Raw genomic sequence first — 19723 nt, 5'->3', positions numbered from 1 at the left:
TCCTATGCTATTTCGTAAATGGATGTATGTTTGTTACTATGTGTTTTCAACAACAACCACTGAGAATGGTCAATGATTATTTGATTGATCGCTCATGTATAGCTCAATTTGTTTTCCCTAGAGACCACTTTGGAGAAACCAGGGTATAATACAACAACCATTGATAATTTCCTGCCATTTCTGTCTGTAACTCACTATTACTTGTCTATTAGTTTTCCTGAGAAACTATCTTGAAGATACCAACAGGTAAAATAACAACCATTGATAATGTCCTACCACTTTGTCTGTAATTCGGTGTATCCTCTACTGCTTTGTCATCCTTCTTTTACTCTTTAGAGTAAAAAAAAAAATTGTACACATAGAGATCAGCACACTTTTAAAGTATCATTGAGTAGCTAAATGATATTTGTTCTTACTAGTAATGTATGTTGAGCTAGTCCTTTCTTGGTACTTATGTGACAAAGTTTTCTCTTATTATGATAAAAGAAAAATACTTAAATTCTTCCTCTGGTAAAAAGATAAAGACGTGTAAAAAGTGACCTTTTCAGTCAACAAAAGAATGGAGTTAAATAGTCTCTGAATAAAACAGTCAAAGACAAAGCAATAAATTAAAAACAGAATGAAGCATAGACCCATTTTCCTGCTCCAGTGTCACACAAGAACCAGTCCCATTACAACAGGGCTGTGATGTGCAAGACATCATTACTGGAAGAGAATTAATAGAAGACTGGCTCTGGGAGCTGAGAACACGCTGGTTCTCCCGTCAGGGAGTGGACAGTGTCTGCAGATGCTCAGGCCTGAGCAGGGCCACACCCTCTGCACTCCTCCCACCCTCTCTCCCCTGGCCCCCTTGGATTTCCCACCAGGTCCTGATTCCAGCTTCACTGAAGCAGTGGGACATTTTCTCTCCTCCCTCCACCATCTCCATTAGAGTTCTGTGTCTTCTGCAATCGCTGCTCCCTCAGTGAACTCTAATTCACAAGTCCGTGGACTCCATGGTGCAGTCACGTCACAGCCCAGGCCATGTGATCATGGTGCTGCCCTCTCTCCACTCAGATCCCTGCAGTGCTCTGCACCACTTAGAGGATAATTAAGAAAACCCTGAATCTGCCCTCTGTCTGCCTCACCTCTCTCTCCTGCGAGTTCTTCTCTATCTTTTATGTTTAATATTTGCTACTTTTCAGTATCAGATATAGGAGAAAGCACTACTTAGACGTACCTATATCATCATTATAAAGTACAGTTTCTCGCATATAGGATTCCTTTGACATATTAAAATAAAATCATGTGGATTGTGAAATATCTTCTCCTTATTAGAAATTCTTTCCTATGGCTTACTAATTTAAAAATACTTAAATGAGTTCCTGCTCATTGCTGTGGTTTTATTGTATGGTGAATTTCAAATATCCATTTCTCAAAAGTAGTATTAATTCAATTCTAGGCAAAAGGCTTTAGCAGAAGTATTGGAAATGTCAACATATTATTGCAGAGGCTTTCATATCGAGATAAAAGAGGCCAATGATGAATTTAGTCAGGATGGATTTTTGTTGAGTAGGTTGATCTATATTTCATCAATTATTTGGATTTATTTATTTATTATTATTATTTTTTTGCGGTGCCAGGGATCAAACTCACGACCTTGTGCTTGCCTAGCAGGCACTTATGCCACTGAGCTATCTCCCCAGCCTAGTTGTTTGGATTTATATTTAATCAACTGTGTGTCTATGGGAAAAGATTTATTCAGATGGAAAACCCAAAACTGAGTGTGATTTAAAAGTTAGACAAGAAAGGCAACATTGCCTACCTCATCATATTGCATACAGGTCAACAGTCAGAATTTTTCTGATGTCTACAATGCAGAGGTGATACATAAACTCTCTGAGACCTTTCTGATGGCGTTTTTCTTTCATTTTGTTTTAAAAGATGCTCTCTGCAAGGCTGTGTGAGCCTGGAGAAGCTCGGCTTTGGGAGAGCTGAGAGAGAGCAGGACGTGGGCAGCAGCTTCCTCAGCTGGGAGGCAGCAGGCTCACCAGGACCAGCTCGGGGCAGCAGCCTGGGGGCCTTCAGCTGCTGGGCTCAGGAGAACCCGGGTAGCCTGGGGATGGTCACATGGGTACGAAGGACACAGCTCCCTGCAGGGCTTGGAGCCTTGGTGGGGACACTGTGTAGGAGGAACAGGGTCCTGGGCCCCCTTGGAGCAGGGCGGGAGCAGTTCTCTGATGTGCAGACCAAGGGGAGGTGCACTTTGGAATCTGCACTCTGAAAATTTATTTCAGAGGAAAATGTAGACTTTCAAGAGCAAACTGACCTCATTCCACTGACTATGGTGAAAGAATCCTGGACCACATAACTCGTGTTTGCTGCTGAGTTGTGATTGCCTGTGACCCTGGGCTGTGATGGAAACAGGAGCACCTGTGCTCCCCCAGGTCACAGAGTCAGCCCAGAGCGTGTCCTGGGCAAAGACCCCACGGTCAAGTTCAGGAACTCCTGTAGGGATTGGCTTCCTAAGGGAAAGTGATCTATTCAAATGTAAAGTGACAAACTAAAACCACGTTTTCTCAGAGTGCATCTGAAAAGGAAACCCTAAAAGCAATTAGGAGGGGCCGGGAATACAGCTCAGCAGCCCAGCGCCTGCCTGGCAAGCTCAAGGTCCTGAGCTGGTGTCTCCTACCAAGAAACAAACAAATTAGGAGATACCCTTGAACCCAGAGTTGTAATTTGACTAAAGTAAATATGTTGTTGCTCCACATGTGTAAGTTAGTGATTTATAACCATGTGATATTGGTAATATAACATATTAAATTTAGATAGAAGTACATACTAGTTGAGTCCTCAACAACCTGTTGGAAGAAAATGTTCATTCTGATGACACTCTGCTTAGAATATGATTTCAGTGGGTGAATTTATTCTTTCATGAAACAAACTAAATGAATGAATCCTAAGTAGATATAATAGATTAATTTAAATTTTAATATATCGATTCAGATGTAGGCATAAAAGTATCTCTTCCAGGATCACTAGCTGCACAATTACTACCAAGATTTCAGATCCTGCATTTGAGTCAAGGTGCTTGGATATGTTACCGTTCACATCCCAAGTGTAACTTTGTGTCATAAACACCAGCATCATGACCGTATTACAAGTCAGATATATTCCACCAGGTTAATGTCTGCATGTCTTTTGAAAGGTCACTGAAGTTACTAAGGATCAGTGATGTCAGATCTGCACTGTCCATCTGGAGCAGATGGTCCTCCTATCTCGTATTTGTCTTCATATCTTGAAAATAATGAAAATCTCATTCACGCTGTTCCACCTTGAGAGAAGCTAGTGACTGCCTGACTGAATGAATGTGAAAGAGAAATACACTTGTCACAGAGGATTTCTCTCTCTCACTCAAACAGTGCTCTTTGAATGGACAACTCACTACATAATTTATATAATGATTAACAACTCACCACTTTGTAACTATGGAGGCCCATAACAAAACAATGCATAATTACACACAGATGGAGTTTTAGACCAATTAATTCATTTCACAAAATGTCCCGCTCTGAGTGAAATTCTGCTACTTCTCTCTGAAAATTTTGCTACTTCCTTGGGAATCTGTTTCCCACCCTCGAAAACGATAACCATAGAGCTGACTGAAATTTGAAGGCTGGACAATTTTCTTTGAAGTTGATCAAAGTTGTTTTCATGGTGATATGATGCTACATTTTCTAGCATCTGCCTAATTTTCCTACTCAGCCACCTGGCCTGTGTGTTTCTCCTCTGATGGAATCAGGGCTCAGCTGCACAAGGGCTAGCCTGACAAGCGTAAGTTCCTGAATTTGATTCCTGGCACCCAAAAAGAAGCGTAAAATGCACATGTTTCTTGAGATATCAGTTACTCCTCTTGTACAGTTCATCACAAACCATGGAGTGGGCAGTCAGTTATTTCATGAATAGAAACACACTGGTCTTTGCCCAATAGGATGTGCAAACCCCCGAATCCCAGTCCTCACATGGTTCACCCAAAGTGGCTTGTTTTTCTCTATAGGACTAACCCTTCCCCATGCTGTCAGTACAATTATTTTGTAAAAATTAGCAGGCAGATATTTAAGTTGTGTCTAAACAGTACTTCAGACCAAAAAGAGGCATTCCATTTCATGTGAATTTCATTTAACTTATACTTGGTAAAAGTGCGTAAGCTGTGTGCTGTTATTTGATTTTAAGATTCAAACACTGCCTCTCACTATCATATACTCTGCTGATGCTTTACCAAAGTGTGTGACCCAACTTTTTCCTCTCCCTACCTACAATACACTCATCTCATCCCATAACTTATGCCCTTTGACAGGAGGTACCTTTAACCCAAGACTTGATAGCTCAGCAGTGGAGGACACAGAGATGGACTGCTGTTCCCTAAGCTAAGCAATTAGAACTCAACGTAAAAAATACATTGTGTGTATGACTGTGCTCGTGGGAAATTTTGAATATAAAGTCAGGTCTCCTCATTTTTTCTTTTAATTTTGGGAGTGATCATTCCCATATTTGGGAAATTGGTGAGTAGTAAATACTAATCAATGCAATCTTCTCAGAACATTCAAATGGTTCTGCTGAGATAGGGTTGAGGATTCTCAGTTCATCACCACGCACTCAGGGGCAGGGGTAACAAATGCCCACGAGAACCTGGCATAACTGACAAGGTTAGCGGTCAGAGCATGGAAAGGGGGTTCATCTACCTTGGGCCAGAAGAGGGTGTGTCGTGGATGTTCAAATCAAGGTATCAGCCTTTTAAATTTTCTCTGGACTAAAAATGTAATCTATATCTTCTAGTTTCTCTAAAATAATCATCAGATTTCTAATCCTCAGCTTAAAGTATTTCAAAACTGCACACAGTTCAGCAGGGTTGGGCCCCGTATTACTCTGAACCTGATGCTTATTCAAGCCTACGGTGACAGGTGCCTGGCAGCAGAATAATGACCAATGGGGTTCCCAGGTCCTTGCCACTCAATCTTCCTTGAATAACTGATCTCTTTATGTGTTTTGGCAGCAAATGAAGGAAAATAACTTAAGAAGAACTAATTTTAAAATATCTTAGCTAAATAATAATCCCATATATCTTCTGGATTGTCTAATTCATAGAGTAAATATCTTGCCAAAAACCCCTCTCACTAAATAATTATTTGACTAAGCACAACTATACCCCTCCTAGCTATACACGCTTTAGCATCAGTTCATAGACTGTTCAGAACTGGTTCTCTGCAGTGAGCACCATTCCATCCACCTCTGCTAACTCTTCTCACTCCCATGAAGTTGCTAAAGTGGAGCCTTCAGAGAGGAAACACAATAACTTCAGATACATGAGTGCAGAATCGTGGTAAGTTTCAGCTGCTCGTGGTCTGCCATTGATTGTCCTTTCTCATGTACGTCACCTGATGGAGCTCACTCTTGTGGACTGCCTTAGGACCCTCAGTGCTCTCCTTTCTCCTGAGGTCAGGGGGCATCTGGCTGGTGTCCACAGATTCTCTATTGGGCGGCTCTGGCCACAGCTACTCACCTGGACACAGCTCTCCCAGGCAGCAAAGCCTGAGAGTCACGTCATGTCAAATAAAGATTAATTATAAGACATGAGTGTTTTGTAAAATTAGGTATCCTATGACACGCATCCCCTAATCCATGAAAAAACCCAAATTTAAATTTTTAAAGAAAGAAAAAAATTTAAACAAGAACGACTCTGCCATTTAACTGATATTTTTAGATCAGCCAGCCCTGAACTGGACCCTGAGCTGGACACTGAGCCGGCCTCTGCTAGCAGTAGTAAAGAACACCTGGCCCTGCGCCATCGCCTGCACGGAGCTTCACGCTGTGTAACCAGGAGGGATGCGTGGCTGTGGATCTGGGGGCACGTGGAGCCCTCCAAGATGAGGGTCACCTGGATGCTGGGAGGGAAACAGGGTCAGTTCAGAAAGAATCAACAGAGGAGGGACTGGGAAGAGGGAAAACACTGAAAAATCCCTGATTAGAGCCAAAAATGTGCAAATCAAAGAATTTTTTTTCCTCAGGGTCCTCCTATTGAATTTTAAGTAAACAAGATTTTCCAGCACATCTGGTAAATAACTGTGGTCCCACAACCCCTCCATGAAGTAATGAACCCACACTCTTTCGCCCTTTACCTTGGGCTCTTCTAGATCTCCGCAGGAGAAAACCAGCCATCACCAAGCTGAAGGCCAGGAGCACCAGGAGCACAGCCAGTGCCACCGTCCAGGCGCTGACCCGGGGGAACAAGGCCTCTGAAAGACAGGAAGCAGCTGCTGAGACCCAGCTGGACTCCAGCTGACTTGGCTGCTGGGCTCCAGTCCTCGGATAATTTCTCCAGGGAGAGAGCAGGGCAGAGACACTGAGCCTCAGCCCCCTGCGACTCTCAGGAACTCAGGATCTGAGGGTCTCCTGTGTCCCTGCTTCCCTGATGTGTGAGACCCAGCAAGGTCTTAAGTAATTTGGAAGCTATGGGAACACGCTGAATATATAAGCCAGTGTAATAGATATTCATGCATCTACCATCCAGACTGAATCCCATATTTATACATGGGACGTGCAAAAGTGTTCATGAATACAAGTGCACTGAGTACAGGAGATTCTCTTCCCCTCACTCTTCAAGGGAACTTGCCCCGGTCCTCTCTGTCCAGTTATTCCCACCTGTCCATAGCTGTGAGCCCAGCCTTATGTGAGGACACAGGTGGGGATGCACTACAATTGAGGTGGGGATGTGGACTCATGCCAGAGGATAAAACACTCAGATGTCAAGTCCACACCTGAAGGGCAGTTCCAGCTCATAGCAAGGATTCATCTGAAGGTGTAGCTGTGGTGAACTTAAATGTGAAGAAGGACTGTGTTTTCAGGGTTTGTATCTGCAATGGTTTGAAGTCAGAAGAGAAATAGGAACATTCTCCTTCAAGAGCTATCTTCAATCCATAATGTTAAAAATATGCTTACATGGTAATCAGCTAGTCAGATAATTGCTGTCTAATTATTTATGCATAACGGTTCAAATTTTATGAATATGAAGATTCATTCTTTATGTACATTGTGCTCTACTATACAGGTTTCAGGCATCTTCTAGCATTAGGATTAAAGACAATTATATTTCTTAGCTCCGACTCTTCATTATCTGAAAAATATCCTGCAGTCCTCTATTGGCATGAAAGCCTAGCTACAACACGTGGGCTACTGCACCATCTCAAATTTTGTTTTTCTAAGATTCTCAGTAGAAACTTACTCCTCTGATGCACAATTCTTTTTACAATCTCAACTTCAAAAGCTCTCATTTTCATTACCTTTGATGTGTGTAAGTTACCAAACTGAATAATAAAAAAGACATGTTTTACTAATTCCTTCAGACACTAATCTATTTATCAATTTGGCAATATATATTTGGCACCAAATAATTTACCAATTAGTGGGGATATTTAAGATATAGAACACAGTATCTACAACGGTTTATACTTCACTTAGGGATACAGAAAACTACAACGCAGAATAAACAGGGGACCGTGGAGAGGCGCTCAGTTCAGGCCCTGCTGGGCGCGGCTCCTGGAAAGGGCGCAGGTCTCAGGGACCAGCAGGAACGGCTCCTGGGAGAAGCAGAAGGAGCCCAGCAGTCAGCGCCAGGGGCGGCGGTGCTGTGTGGGGTGGGGAGGGAGACGGTGGAGAAAAGGCGAGAAAGGGGCAAAAGCTGAGGCTGGGGAGAGGACAAATGCACAGGGAGTGAGCAGCGAGTTCACAGGCTCCGCAGTTCCTCCGAGACTGAGGAGAGCAGTCACGGAAGCTGCAGGGGCATCGGAGCCACACGGACTCCTGGGAGCGGTCACTGCGGACGGAGCACAGCGCAGACTGCGGCGTGCAGCTCTTCTCCGCCCTCGGATGCCTGACGTGAGTCACTGCTCACCACGGTCTAATGACATAGTGTGATTATACCTACTGAACAGGGAACTGGACAGACAATGGCTAATACTTGTCCAGTATCACAAGGCCAGCAGGTGGCAATGCCAGGACTTCAATTCAGTGTGATAGGAGGAAGGATAAGCTCCATACTGCTATGCAAGTGTCACCCTTGCTAATGTCATTTGACAAGTTTGGAATGAACTTCCACATGTTCCTCAAAATAGTCTGTTATACTTACATGTTTTGCTTATCCATGACACCATTTAATATGAAGTGAAATAGTGAGTTTACTGTGCTAAAATAAAAAATAGCAACACAGGTATATTGAACTAGCTTTCCAAATAAGAGTTAGAGGTGGATGAGCTGGACCACTCTTCCAGTCTTTCCATCAGGGCCATCGCCAGTCCACCTCCCGCCTCAGCACTGACATCGCAGAATGAGGGCTCTGAGGGAACTCACCGGCCACTGAGAGACGGGACTCCTTCTCCTCTCTGAGCACAGGGTTCCTGATGGAACAGGACACATCTGCTCTTGAGCTTTCCTCCACTGTGACGGAGCTTTTCACATCAATCAGGCCGTCATCTTGCACAGACACCTTCACAGAGCCAGGTGACAGAGGCCGTCCCTGCGGGTCCCTCCACTGGAGCTCAGGGTTTGGGTACCACCCCGAGGATGAGCAGGTCAGCGTAAGGCTCCCGGTGTGCGCAGGCTGAATGTGGATGTGAGGAGGAGTACCTGAGGCTGGAGGAATCACAAGAGGGAAAATAATTCATCTTTTTGAGTTTATAAACACATCAGGTGGGCCAGTCAACTGGTGATTACTAATGAACCTCTATGAATTTCAGCTCTGTGTTTCTGAAAACTGAGTTGCACAGACGCTGCACATAAAGTATTTCCCTGCACAATACCTTAAAGAAATGAAATTAACTACATCAGCACTGGCAAAATATACAATACCAAAGAGTTCCATATCTTTTATTTCGTTCTTCTCCATCCCCTGGAAGCTTTATTTATCCTTCCACCTGATGCTCCCCAAGGTGGATGCTGAAATGATCTATCCCCTAATTGAAGCTGAGAGCTGCAGATCACACAGCATCCCGTGGATTTCTGTGTAAAATACGGTTGATCTCACAGCATTCACTTAGCTGTTCTTGATCTGCAGCAGAACTGCCCACAGGAACCTGTGACGTGGGGACGGTCCTGTCACTGTCATCCAGCCCATAGGACACCAGCACAGTGTGCGCGCACGTGTGTGTGTGCGCGCGCGCGCGCGCGTGTGTGTGTGTGTGTGTGTGTGTGTGTGTGGCACAGGCAACATGATGCAGTAACTAAAAACTGCTCCATTTTACTTACCATGAATGCAGGTTGAATGTTCAGAACAAGGCACGGCCAGGACACTGTACCGGGTCGGCACGGTTAAGTGCATGAGCTCTGTGCCCACGCCTGCCAGCCAAGCACCACTCGGGCCCCGGGCACCTTGCCTGTAGAACTGGACTCAGCATGCCAGTGAAGGCGTTGTGCTGGACGTGCCCTGAGCAACCTTTGGCCCGTGACCATGAGGCAAGGCACTGATCCTTTCCCCAGGGTTTCTCCCCTCTCCCCAGGGCTGCTGTGGGGTCCTCCTCAAAGTGGATGTGAAGGTTCCATTGCAGGGGAGCTGGGGCCTCAGAGTGAAGGCCGTGCAGACCTCACAGTGTCCTCCCACTCTCCCACCCAGGCTCCTTGCTTCTTGCTCCTCGCAGCAGCACTGGGTCAGGACGAAGCCCAGCGTGCAGCAGGGCAGTGCACACAGCAGATGCCTCACCTGCTCCCATGCCGTGTCTGTCCACAGGACCGGTCTCGGTAAGGAGGTGGGGAGAGGAAAACGCAGCCAGGAGCAAGAGGGGAAGCTGCAGCTCTGAGCTCTGGAGGAGAGCCGCCCTGCTGAGGGCAGCACAGCGTCTCCTTGAAGGGAAACAGTGAGGAGCGGGCAGAGAGAGGCTCTGGGTCCCTACAGAGACTGCATCTCCAGGGGGAACAGATTCCTCACTTTACTCCTCCAGGAGGACAGGGCAGACTAAAGAAATGAGGACCAGCAGCCACACAGCTAAGAAAGCACAGCTCCTGAGAGGGTCCATGAGGTTCAGCTCTGAGCAATCAGCCCAGGGGTTCAGGTGTCCTCTGAGATGTGCTCATGTGGAGCAAGAAAGAGGATTGAATGAGTATAAGATGATGTCATTTTTCTAGTGAATCATAAGAGAAAAGACAACATAAAGCCAAAATGTTTCACACCTTATTAAAAACAGAGATCATTTCCTGGAGAATACAGAAAGACACCAGTGACTTTAGGCACCAATATGTCTATGCAAAAAAAATTGGGTTCTGCAGAACATACTGGTGGTAACTTATTATTTTGTGTTTGAATCTCAAGGACACAGTGTGAAAACTTACATCTACAAATATACTACTCTGCTGTAGGACATAAAGTTCAGATTATTGTAAAACCTAGTGACTTCTTTTGTGCGTGTTCCAGAAGAGTATGAAACACTTCTCATAGCTTTAACTTGCTAGTCAAGGGATACCTGGTAGAAAGAGTACTCTCTGATGCGAAATGACACATGACCACAACACAGCCAGTGGTCATTCGCTCTCTCTCTGTCTCTCTCTTTCTTTCTCTCAGCCTCAGAGATTGTAGAGGATCATCTACCAACAGCCAGAGGTGATGGAGGAGATCTCTGCAGATGAGGAGGAAAAAAAGGCAGAGGAATCCCTCACATCTAATGAGATTAGGGCGATGTGTGACATAGAGGAAAGAGTGCAGCACACTGTAGAAAACCGACAGCAGAATAAGGCTGTCGCAGTGTGAGCAATGCATCTGTTTAATAACAGTGCAGTGTCACATCCCAGCAAATGCTGAAAAGGAAGAAAAAGCTAATGCCTGTGGACAGGTTTCTTGTTAAAGTTTCACAAAAAGGAAAAGATTCCACTGAGTCAACAGACAGCAGTGATTCCATTTGTAATAGTGCAAGTTGCCGCCTACAGTGACCTTCCCTCTGTTGTCTCCCTCAACCAGCCATGAAGGTTTTCCAAGGCAAGGGCAGGTGAATTTGTTCATTTTCCTTCATATTTTGTATTTTCTTTATTACTTTGTATTATATGAGAGCATTGCAATCTTCTTACATGAATACTTTGGGGTTGTGGAATAAATCACCTGAGGTCCCACTATTCAGGCAGAAATTTGTTTTCATGTACAAGTGCTCTGGACTAGAAGCTTGTTTGTGGAACACATTACACCTACAAACCAGGGTTCCACTTATCTCACTGCTCACGCAGCATGAGAAAACCAACTGAACCTCTTGGACGTGCTGTGTTTGCTTGAGCTTCATAAAGAAGTGAGTGGGATTAAAGCACACTGTCTCTGGTGGGTGTAAGCAGTGAAACGAGGGAGTTTGACACTGGCTTCATATTCATTTAAATTTCTCTTGAACTTGATGTGCCCAGGTTGAACCCACAACCACCACTGCCTTACTCTTTCTAGAACTCAGAGAGGTGATGCCTCTGATAAACTCTCCTGTTGGACCCATGAGATCCAAACAGAGATCCCAGCAGGTGGTCAGGACAACATTGCTGCTGTTGGAACAAACTCCAGGGCAGGCAGGACAGCAGGTGTGCAGCCAGGAGTTTCAGGATGTGAAGTGTGTGCTGCTGAGTATGCGGGAATAAAGTGGAGCCCAGGGAAGCTGATTCCTACATGGTGTGGAATCCGTCCGTGCCAGAAGAGAAGCCTTGGGACAGGACAAGTGGGGCTGCTGCAGAGGAATGAAGGAATGGGCCAGGAGACACATGGAGGAGCTGGCTTCAGATTCAAAGCCACTCATGATGTCTTTTAATTTACATAAGTAAAGGTTTACTGGACACAGTTGCACACATTCTGGAAAATGATTGCAGAGCCTCTAGGAATGGATGTGTCAGGGTCTTCCCAGATGTCCACACAGGAGAGTGAAGATCTCACCAGAAGGTGAGGCTGGGTGAGGGAGGAGCAAGGTCAGGTTCACCCAGCCCTGCAAGCTCCTGGGCAAGTGCGTCCGCCGGGCACTGGCCCTTTGCATAAAGTGGGCCCCTGTAGGGCCAAGTCCAGGGAACCAGCTGCAATATGGGGGCTTCCTAACCCAGACAGGGGCAGAGCTCTGCCCCAGGACCAGAGATTGTGAGGAAAGAGTTATTGTATGCTTGATTGACTGAATCAACTTGAGATGTTTAGAAGCTTAAAAAATCTGTTCAGCAATCCTACACCCTAAGGTGTGCCTAGGACCTACACTAGGGCAGCCTGTAATTGGAAGAATATAAAGGGGAAATGAGGAAGGATGGACTGGCTTCTGAAGTTCTGAGAGCTCCAGGCTTCACCTTTGGCTTGGATGTCATCTCCTGGCTTCTAGTGCAGACTCTTTGGCTTCCATTTCAGATTTTTTGGACTTCAGGAGTAGACTGTGGCCCTTCCTGTGTAGACCTTTCAACCTTCCATCACAGACCCATCGGCCTCCTGATAGACTTGTACAGGGAGACACTGCAGTGAGCTCCAAGACCTGGACTGAATCCTTTGGTCTCTAGTGTGCAGATACCCTCTGCATGCTTCCTCATCCAACTCTGGATGAGTATCATCAGCCAGTCTTCTAAGTGCTTATATACTTGTGTATCTCCTGTTATATATCTGTTTCTGCAGTTAAACACTGAATGATACATGAATAAAGGTTGTGATTTTCAGCATTTTTTTCTGGAAAAAGAGTTTTCTGGATAAAATTGGCCAGGAAGTCTCCTTTATGGAGGCTTTTAAAATGTGTAAGAATTGTGTGACTCTCTGCTTTTCTAGGTAACTGAGAGACAGCAGTCACTTGGGTCCTTGCCAGAATTGCTGTGATCACACATTATTCTCCCAAGAGCTTTCAGAAATTATCACAGACGAGAAGCACAGGAGACATACACAGATTGGTGGACCTGGAGATCTACCTCCTGCTGCATCACAAAGATCAGAATTTTGCTCTTAGTGGTGGTTTGTTTGGTTTCTGTTGATTCTCTTTAAAGAGAGAACAAGAGGAGCCCTTCCTGGAGCTCAGCAGATGGCCCAGAGACACCTGCACAGTAAGATGCTTCAGGCTCATTCACGGCTGAAGTATGAGCCCTCCCTTACCCTTCCATCTCCTCAGGACAGGTTTTCCCTGCTGTCAATGTCTGGTGAGGAGGGAAGGTCACAGCACAGGTTTCTGATGATAGGAAGGAGCACAGCCAGGATGGAAGGATGTGAGCTGTAGAAACCCAGGCTTCAAAACTAGGCTGCCCAGGTCCCTCCTGTCCCTGTGGACCTCCCTCTGGCTCTAGCAGGTGAGAAGGAAATCCCTAGACTGAGATGAGTTCTGAGACTCGTGGAGTTAAAACACACTGGATTCCATGATCTAACCTGCCCTTCAGCAACTATATTGGCAAAATATCTATAGGAAACTTTGTCTATAAAAGAATAAATTGCTCTCCAAGGACTAATTAGATGTTTGAATTCTAACACCTAGATTCCATTATGATGTTTGTACAGACAAAGCCACATATTTCACACATTCAATTGAGTCCTGCTTGGATAAAAAAACAAACAAACAAACAAAAAAAACACTTCAGCGTTTTCATTGCTCACCTGTGACAAGCAGCTCAAACTGTGCTTGGCTGAGCTGTGTGGATCTTACAAAGACGCAGCTGTACTGCCCTTCATCTGCAGGGAGGATGGGATGGATCCTCAGGGCCACCTGGCCTTCGGTGATGTTCTCCCTCAGGAGCTCTGTCCTCCCTTGGTACTGGAGACTCTGCTGCTCCATGTGGTCCTGAGAATCCCTGTACTCGTGCACCAGTACCGATTGGTGGTCTCGGTACCATCTGATCTCCATGTTCTGAGCATCCGTGGGTGGGCTGAGGTGGCAGGGAAGCACAGCTGCTTCTCTGACCCGGACAATGACTGGTGAGCTTGGTCCCTTCACTTGGAACTGCCCTGGAGGTGATTAAGAAGAGGACAGAATCATTGCTGAGAGCATGGCAGGCATGGCGGTGGCTTTCTGACAAGACAAGGATGACACCAGGTCAGCTCACTTGCTGAGCTTGGAGAGTTGATGAGCAGAGATAAAGTAGGAGATGCAGGTTCACTTTTAGTCTAAGAGATCATAGGGCCTTAGGCTAAATGTGCAATAGTCACATGACCTTAGGCTACATTAAGGTTTCTCCAGTTTACTTAGGATTATAAGTCAAGTTCATATGAAGCAGTGTATTTAATTATTACCCTGAGTTTTGGGAGCATTATAATTTTACAGTTGAAGAATTTCAGTCAGTGAGTGCTTTAATACCTTACCACATAATAATGGGACTTAAAATGTATATTTTAAAATAGTGCCAAATATTTTATTGCTTTAAAGCATATATTACTTCTGTCATATACATTATCATATAAGTCAACTAAATGTGAAAACATTAACACTAGTGTTTTTCTTAAGCAAACAGTAGAGAGATATTATCTATGTGTACTCTAGAAAATTAATATCTGTGTCTCCATCAGAATGCTCAGGCCTGAGGGCTATTACCTGGCCAAATTCACAGCTGTGGACTCCACACTTTGGCTCAGCCACCACCAACTTGGGCCTAGTTCTTAACCTCCCCACCCTCATCTACGGGAAAGCAGAAATTGGAGTCAAATAACGGGCCTATTTCTGAACCAAGCAAAAGTGTAGAATAGAAGATTCAACATGGATTTCTAGAGGAAACGTACTATCAAGAAGCTGAGATAGATCCACTAAGAAGGAAGATCTGGAAGCTACAATACGACTGAGTGGGGAAGGAGCCACACTGGAAAGTCTCAGAGAACAGCAACAAGAAACACAGAAGAGAGAGGACAAGATGGCGGAGCAGTGAGCTCCCGCAGCTCCACTTCTCCAGGACAAGGGGTCTGAAATCTGGAGTGGGAGACAGTGGGAAGAACATGAGTCTCTGTCCTGAGTGAACTTCAGCGGCAACGGTGGTGAGTATCCGCCTTACACCAGGACGCAGCCCTGCAGTGCAGCTCGGCCAGGAAGACGTTGTGGGAAAGCGCTGGGAGTCTGGACTTCAATCCCAGAGCAGCCCCCTGGGGACTTCATACTGCCAGGGTCCCAGGGTTGGGGAGGGAAAGTTAGTCACTGGAGCCTGTGGGCAGTGGAGGGCAGATGGCAGTGAGTCCTGCTGAAAGGCAGGGACTGGAGATCACAGTGCTGGGACCTGCACTCAGGCAGGAGATTCAGCCCGAGTTAGTCAGCTTTGGAGGCTCACAGGGCACCATGTTCCCACTGATGAAGGGAGATCCACAACAGCGGCTTGCGCTGTGTTACTTCTCAGCCAACCCTGATGGACACCACTGAAATGAGTTAGACACTTACTGCTGCAGTTGAATTGACTGCACAGCAATCACTTTGACTCAGAGGACAACTTAATGTCTGTGAACTTCTCTGGAAATCCACCACCACACCCAGGGAGAGGGACAGAGGGAGCCCCTTACCCAAGAACTCGGGCTGGATCAGACTCTGCAAAAATGCCAGCAACCTGGCAGAAGGAGGTCGGAGTCTGCGTTAACCCCAGCTTTGCAGTGGAGGGGCACAGGTGTAACTGGGATGTGAACGCTCAGACTACAATCAGGCAAAGAAGCTACTTGGGAATCACATAGGCAGTAGCTCATTGGAGTATCTCATCTGTGTTCCCATCAGACATCTTGTTGGTTTAAGTTCTTCATGTCTCTTGAGTTATTTAGTAGCATGACTTTATGTTCTTTTATGACTTCATGAGTATATTACATGGATACACTTGCATATTTGTAAGTTCATTGACTCTAATTTAATAAGTGTCTAGGTCCTGTCCCTGGTCTAGAGAGGGGAGAGTAATTGCAAGGACAATCATATAGAAATGCTGTAGACTGAATCTGTGGGTGACATATTGAAGGAATTCTTGTGGCAAAACAGAGCGACAGAATCAAAACCACATAAAGTAAGTCACAGAAATAGTAAATACGAGCAGTGGACATATAAAGCTGAAAATTATTCATAGGAGGTAACATTCTATTAAAATGCTCCATATAACCACACACTGTCCTTAATTTCTAGTAACCCCTGCACCAAAAATGGGGAGGAGGAAAAGATAAGGGGACACATATAATTTAAATATGTATATACATATATAGTTGTAATCAAATAAATACAGGTACAAGTAGTGGAATGGGGAAATAAGGAGATAGATGATCTCCAATGCCCCTCCAATTCCTCCAAGGCAGGGCAAGGAGGCACGAAGGGAAAGGAAACAATTGCCAGATAGCAGAAATCTGTGAAAAGTGCTTAGAAGAGATGAAAAAAATAGATGAGTTCAAAGAGGAAATGCACGAAAAGTTTACAGCAAAAACACTCACTATGCCCACAGTGAACTTGGGGGAATAAGTAAAACTGGACTAGCTAGTCAAAGCAGTTCAAAAGTTGAATGACAGTTTCAGCAAGGGTATGGAATCTTCAAAAAGAAGTCAGAAAGCAACATCTGGCAGGAAAAACAGTATAGCATTCATATATTCCAGGAATGACCAATGTGAAGACAGAGTATCTGACACTGAGGACAAAAGAGTGAATTATGACAAAGAGCTCAAAAAATCCAATTGAAAACAGGAGAACAAGAGAAGACCACCCAGCAGGTGCTACATAATAGAAAAGACAATCAAAGGCCAATTGGAGTTAAAGAAAATCTAGAATTGCCCATATGGATTCACCAACAGGCTTACAGAAATTATGGAAGAAAACTTCCCAAACAAGAAAAGTTTTTAAAATACAAGTAAGTGATGCTTATAGAACTCCAAATGATTATGATGAAAGCAGAAATTTACCAAGGCATATTCTATTAAATTTATCCTTTTTAAATGCAAGTCAATTCAAATAATCTTTATTTAATTCAAAAGTCATAATTTTAAAGGCAGCCAAGGAAAAAGGAAAATCACAAATAAAAGTACAATAATTAAAACTGTAGCAGATTTCCCAGCACAAAATTTGAAGGCCAGAAGAGTGAGAAGTCTTTCAAACTCTAAGAGCCAATATCTTCCCGTTTAGATTAACTTACCCAGCAAATGTGCATTTAAAAATAGATGGAGAAACAAGATATTACCATGGTAACACCAGCTCAAAGGATATACGAGTGCTACAGCAGCTCTAGAGAGAACGCTCACTATTCTCCACAGAAACAACAGACTGGACACACGGACAAATACAGAGAAAATTAGTGAGGTCAGTGGATAAACAACAAAAAACAGCAGGAAAAGCAAAACAAAAAAATGATACATGAGCAAGTAAACAAAGCAGTGATAGTAAATAACCAACACCACTCAATAATATTTCAGTATTTATGGCCTCAACTCTCCAAGCAAAACGCACAGACTGGGAGACTAGAATCAAAAATCAAACTCCAACAATGTGTTACATTCACAAAACTTACCTAATCCAAAGATATATTCATAGACTAAAAATTAAAGGATGGAAAACAACATTCCATGTGCCAGGAACCTCTAAACAAGTAGGGGTAGCAATTGTGATATCTGACGTGGTACATGTCAAGCTAAAATGGATTAGAAGACACAGAGAACATCACTACATACTATTTAATAGAAAAATTCAACAAAAAGATAGCATTGATCAGAATACATGCATCAAATACTGGAGTGTCTATCTTAAAAAAGCAAAAACTTCTGAAATTCAAAGATCAAATAAACATTAACACAATCATACTAAAGAATTTTTGGGCCAGGAATGTGGCATAGTGGCATAAGTGCCTGCTGGTAAGCGTGAGATCTTGATTTGAATTCCCTGTACAAAAAAAAAAAAACAACAAAAAAACAAAAAACAAAAGACATAGAATTAAGACATCTTACTTCCACACAGAGAGATTAACTAAAAAACTAATGGAAATATTTCAGAGCTGAAACATATCTTTAAACACATGGACTTAATAGATATATACAGACTATCCCATCCCTCTATAATATAATATATATTCTTTCCAGCAGCACATGGTACTTTTTCCAAAATAGATCATGCACTAGTCCACGAGGTGTTTCTTAAATAAATATAAAAGAATTGAAATCCCCCATGCACACTATGCAGCGCATGTCCACTATGTGCAATGAAAATGAAATCAATGCAGGCAGATATCTTGGAGAGGGAAAATTTCCTGGAAAATTAACAAACTACTCCACAACAAATAATGGGTAACAGAGAAAAACCAAAGGAGAAATTTTTAAAAATATGGAAATGAATGACAAGAACGTGCACCTCAACAATTCCTCTGCAACACTGTGAAAGCAGATCTAAGAGGAAAATTGTTCACAGTTAATGCTCACATTGGGAAAGAACCAGGTGCAGGTAAATAACCTTATGAGAAACCTCCAGATACCTGAGGAGCAACAGCAAACCAGCATCAAGCCAAAGTCAAGGAGGGACATAATAAAGATGAGTGCAGAAATCAATGAAACGGAGACTGAAAAAAATGTGAAATTACAGCAGACGCTGTCCAAACCAGAAGGCAATAACTAGTGTGAAAAACTAACTCCAGCAAAATTTAAAAATTTGAGGACATGAACAAAGTCCTAGACACATGCAAACTACCAAAACTAACCCAAGAAGATGTAAATGTGCTTTACATCCCAGTAACAAACAAAATTGACTCAGTAATACTCTGTCCACTGCAAAACCTGAGCCCTAATGGATTCACAGGTGAAATCTACAAAACCTTTAAGGATGTTTTATCACAATGAACCTCAAGCTCTTCCAATAAACTGAACATGATGCACTGCTCTCCAAATCATTCAGGGAAGCCAATATCACCCCTAAACCAAAACCAGGGAAAAGCCAATTAAAAACAGAGAACCACAGGCCCATTGCCTTAATGAACATAGGTGTAAAAATCCTCAGCAAGCTATTTGTAAATAGAAAGCAGCAGAGTATTAAAAAGAGCATCCGTCCTGATCAAGTAGGTTTCATCCCAGAGATACAAGTATAGTTCAAAATAAGTAAGGCTAAAAATGTAATGCATCACAGAAACAAGAGCAAGGTCAAAAAACACATGGGTACAGGGATAGATACAGAGAAGGCTTTCAACAAAATCCAATGCCCCTTCATAATAAAAACACTGAAGAAAACAGGTATAAAAGGAACATATCCCACTATTTATGACAAACCAGTAGCCAGCATTCTACTAAATGGGGAAAAACAAAAAAATGTCCCCTGAAATCAAGGACAAGACAAGAATGTCCACTATCACATCTGCTATTCAACATAGTACTTGAAATATTGCTCTGAGCAGTTATTCAATAGAAAGTAATACATGGGACTCATCTAGGAAAGAAAGAACTCAAGTTATCATTATTTACAGAGAACATGATTCTCCACATAGAAGATCCAAAAACCTGTACAAAAAACTCTTAGAATTAATCACCAATTTCATCAAAGTGGCAGAATACAAGAGCAACACACAAGAAATCATTAGCATTTGTGATTGCCAACAATGAATAGGATGACAAGGAATTCTGCAAAGAAGACCATTCACAGTTGCTTCAAAAAAATAAGATATTGAGGAATTAAACTCACAAAGGAAGTGAAAGACCTCTATAAAAAAAACTACAGCACTCTGCAGAAGGAGACGGAGCAGGATCTTAGGAAATGGAAGGATGAGCATCGCTCCTGGACAGGCACAGCCAGTGCTGGCAACATGGCTTTACTCCTAAGGCTCCTGTTCATGTTCAGTG

The 19723-nt window shown here is 43.6% G+C and overlaps 1 protein-coding gene across 1 annotated transcript in view; it reads right to left on the bottom strand.

Moving 5' to 3' along the window:
* LOC102027033 overlaps positions 1-19723 on the bottom strand; it is a 74643-nt gene that overhangs the window by 44503 nt on the left and 10417 nt on the right. The window contains exons 3-7 of the mRNA XM_013510133.1: positions 14511-14594; positions 14026-14086; positions 13580-13927; positions 8383-8664; positions 6156-6272 (exon numbers count right to left, since the gene is read on the bottom strand). Coding sequence (XP_013365587.1) covers positions 6156-6272; positions 8383-8664; positions 13580-13927; positions 14026-14086; positions 14511-14594 — 892 coding nt within the window. The remainder of the gene's footprint in view (positions 1-6155; positions 6273-8382; positions 8665-13579; positions 13928-14025; positions 14087-14510; positions 14595-19723) is intronic.

This window comes from Chinchilla lanigera, unplaced genomic scaffold (genome assembly GCF_000276665.1).
Source record: "Chinchilla lanigera isolate Chin_1 unplaced genomic scaffold, ChiLan1.0 scaffold00212, whole genome shotgun sequence".
In the NCBI taxonomy this organism is placed as follows: Eukaryota; Metazoa; Chordata; class Mammalia; order Rodentia; family Chinchillidae; genus Chinchilla; species Chinchilla lanigera.
The sequence above is the reverse complement of the archived record's forward strand: the minus strand, read 5'-3'. Positions and strand labels throughout refer to the sequence as shown.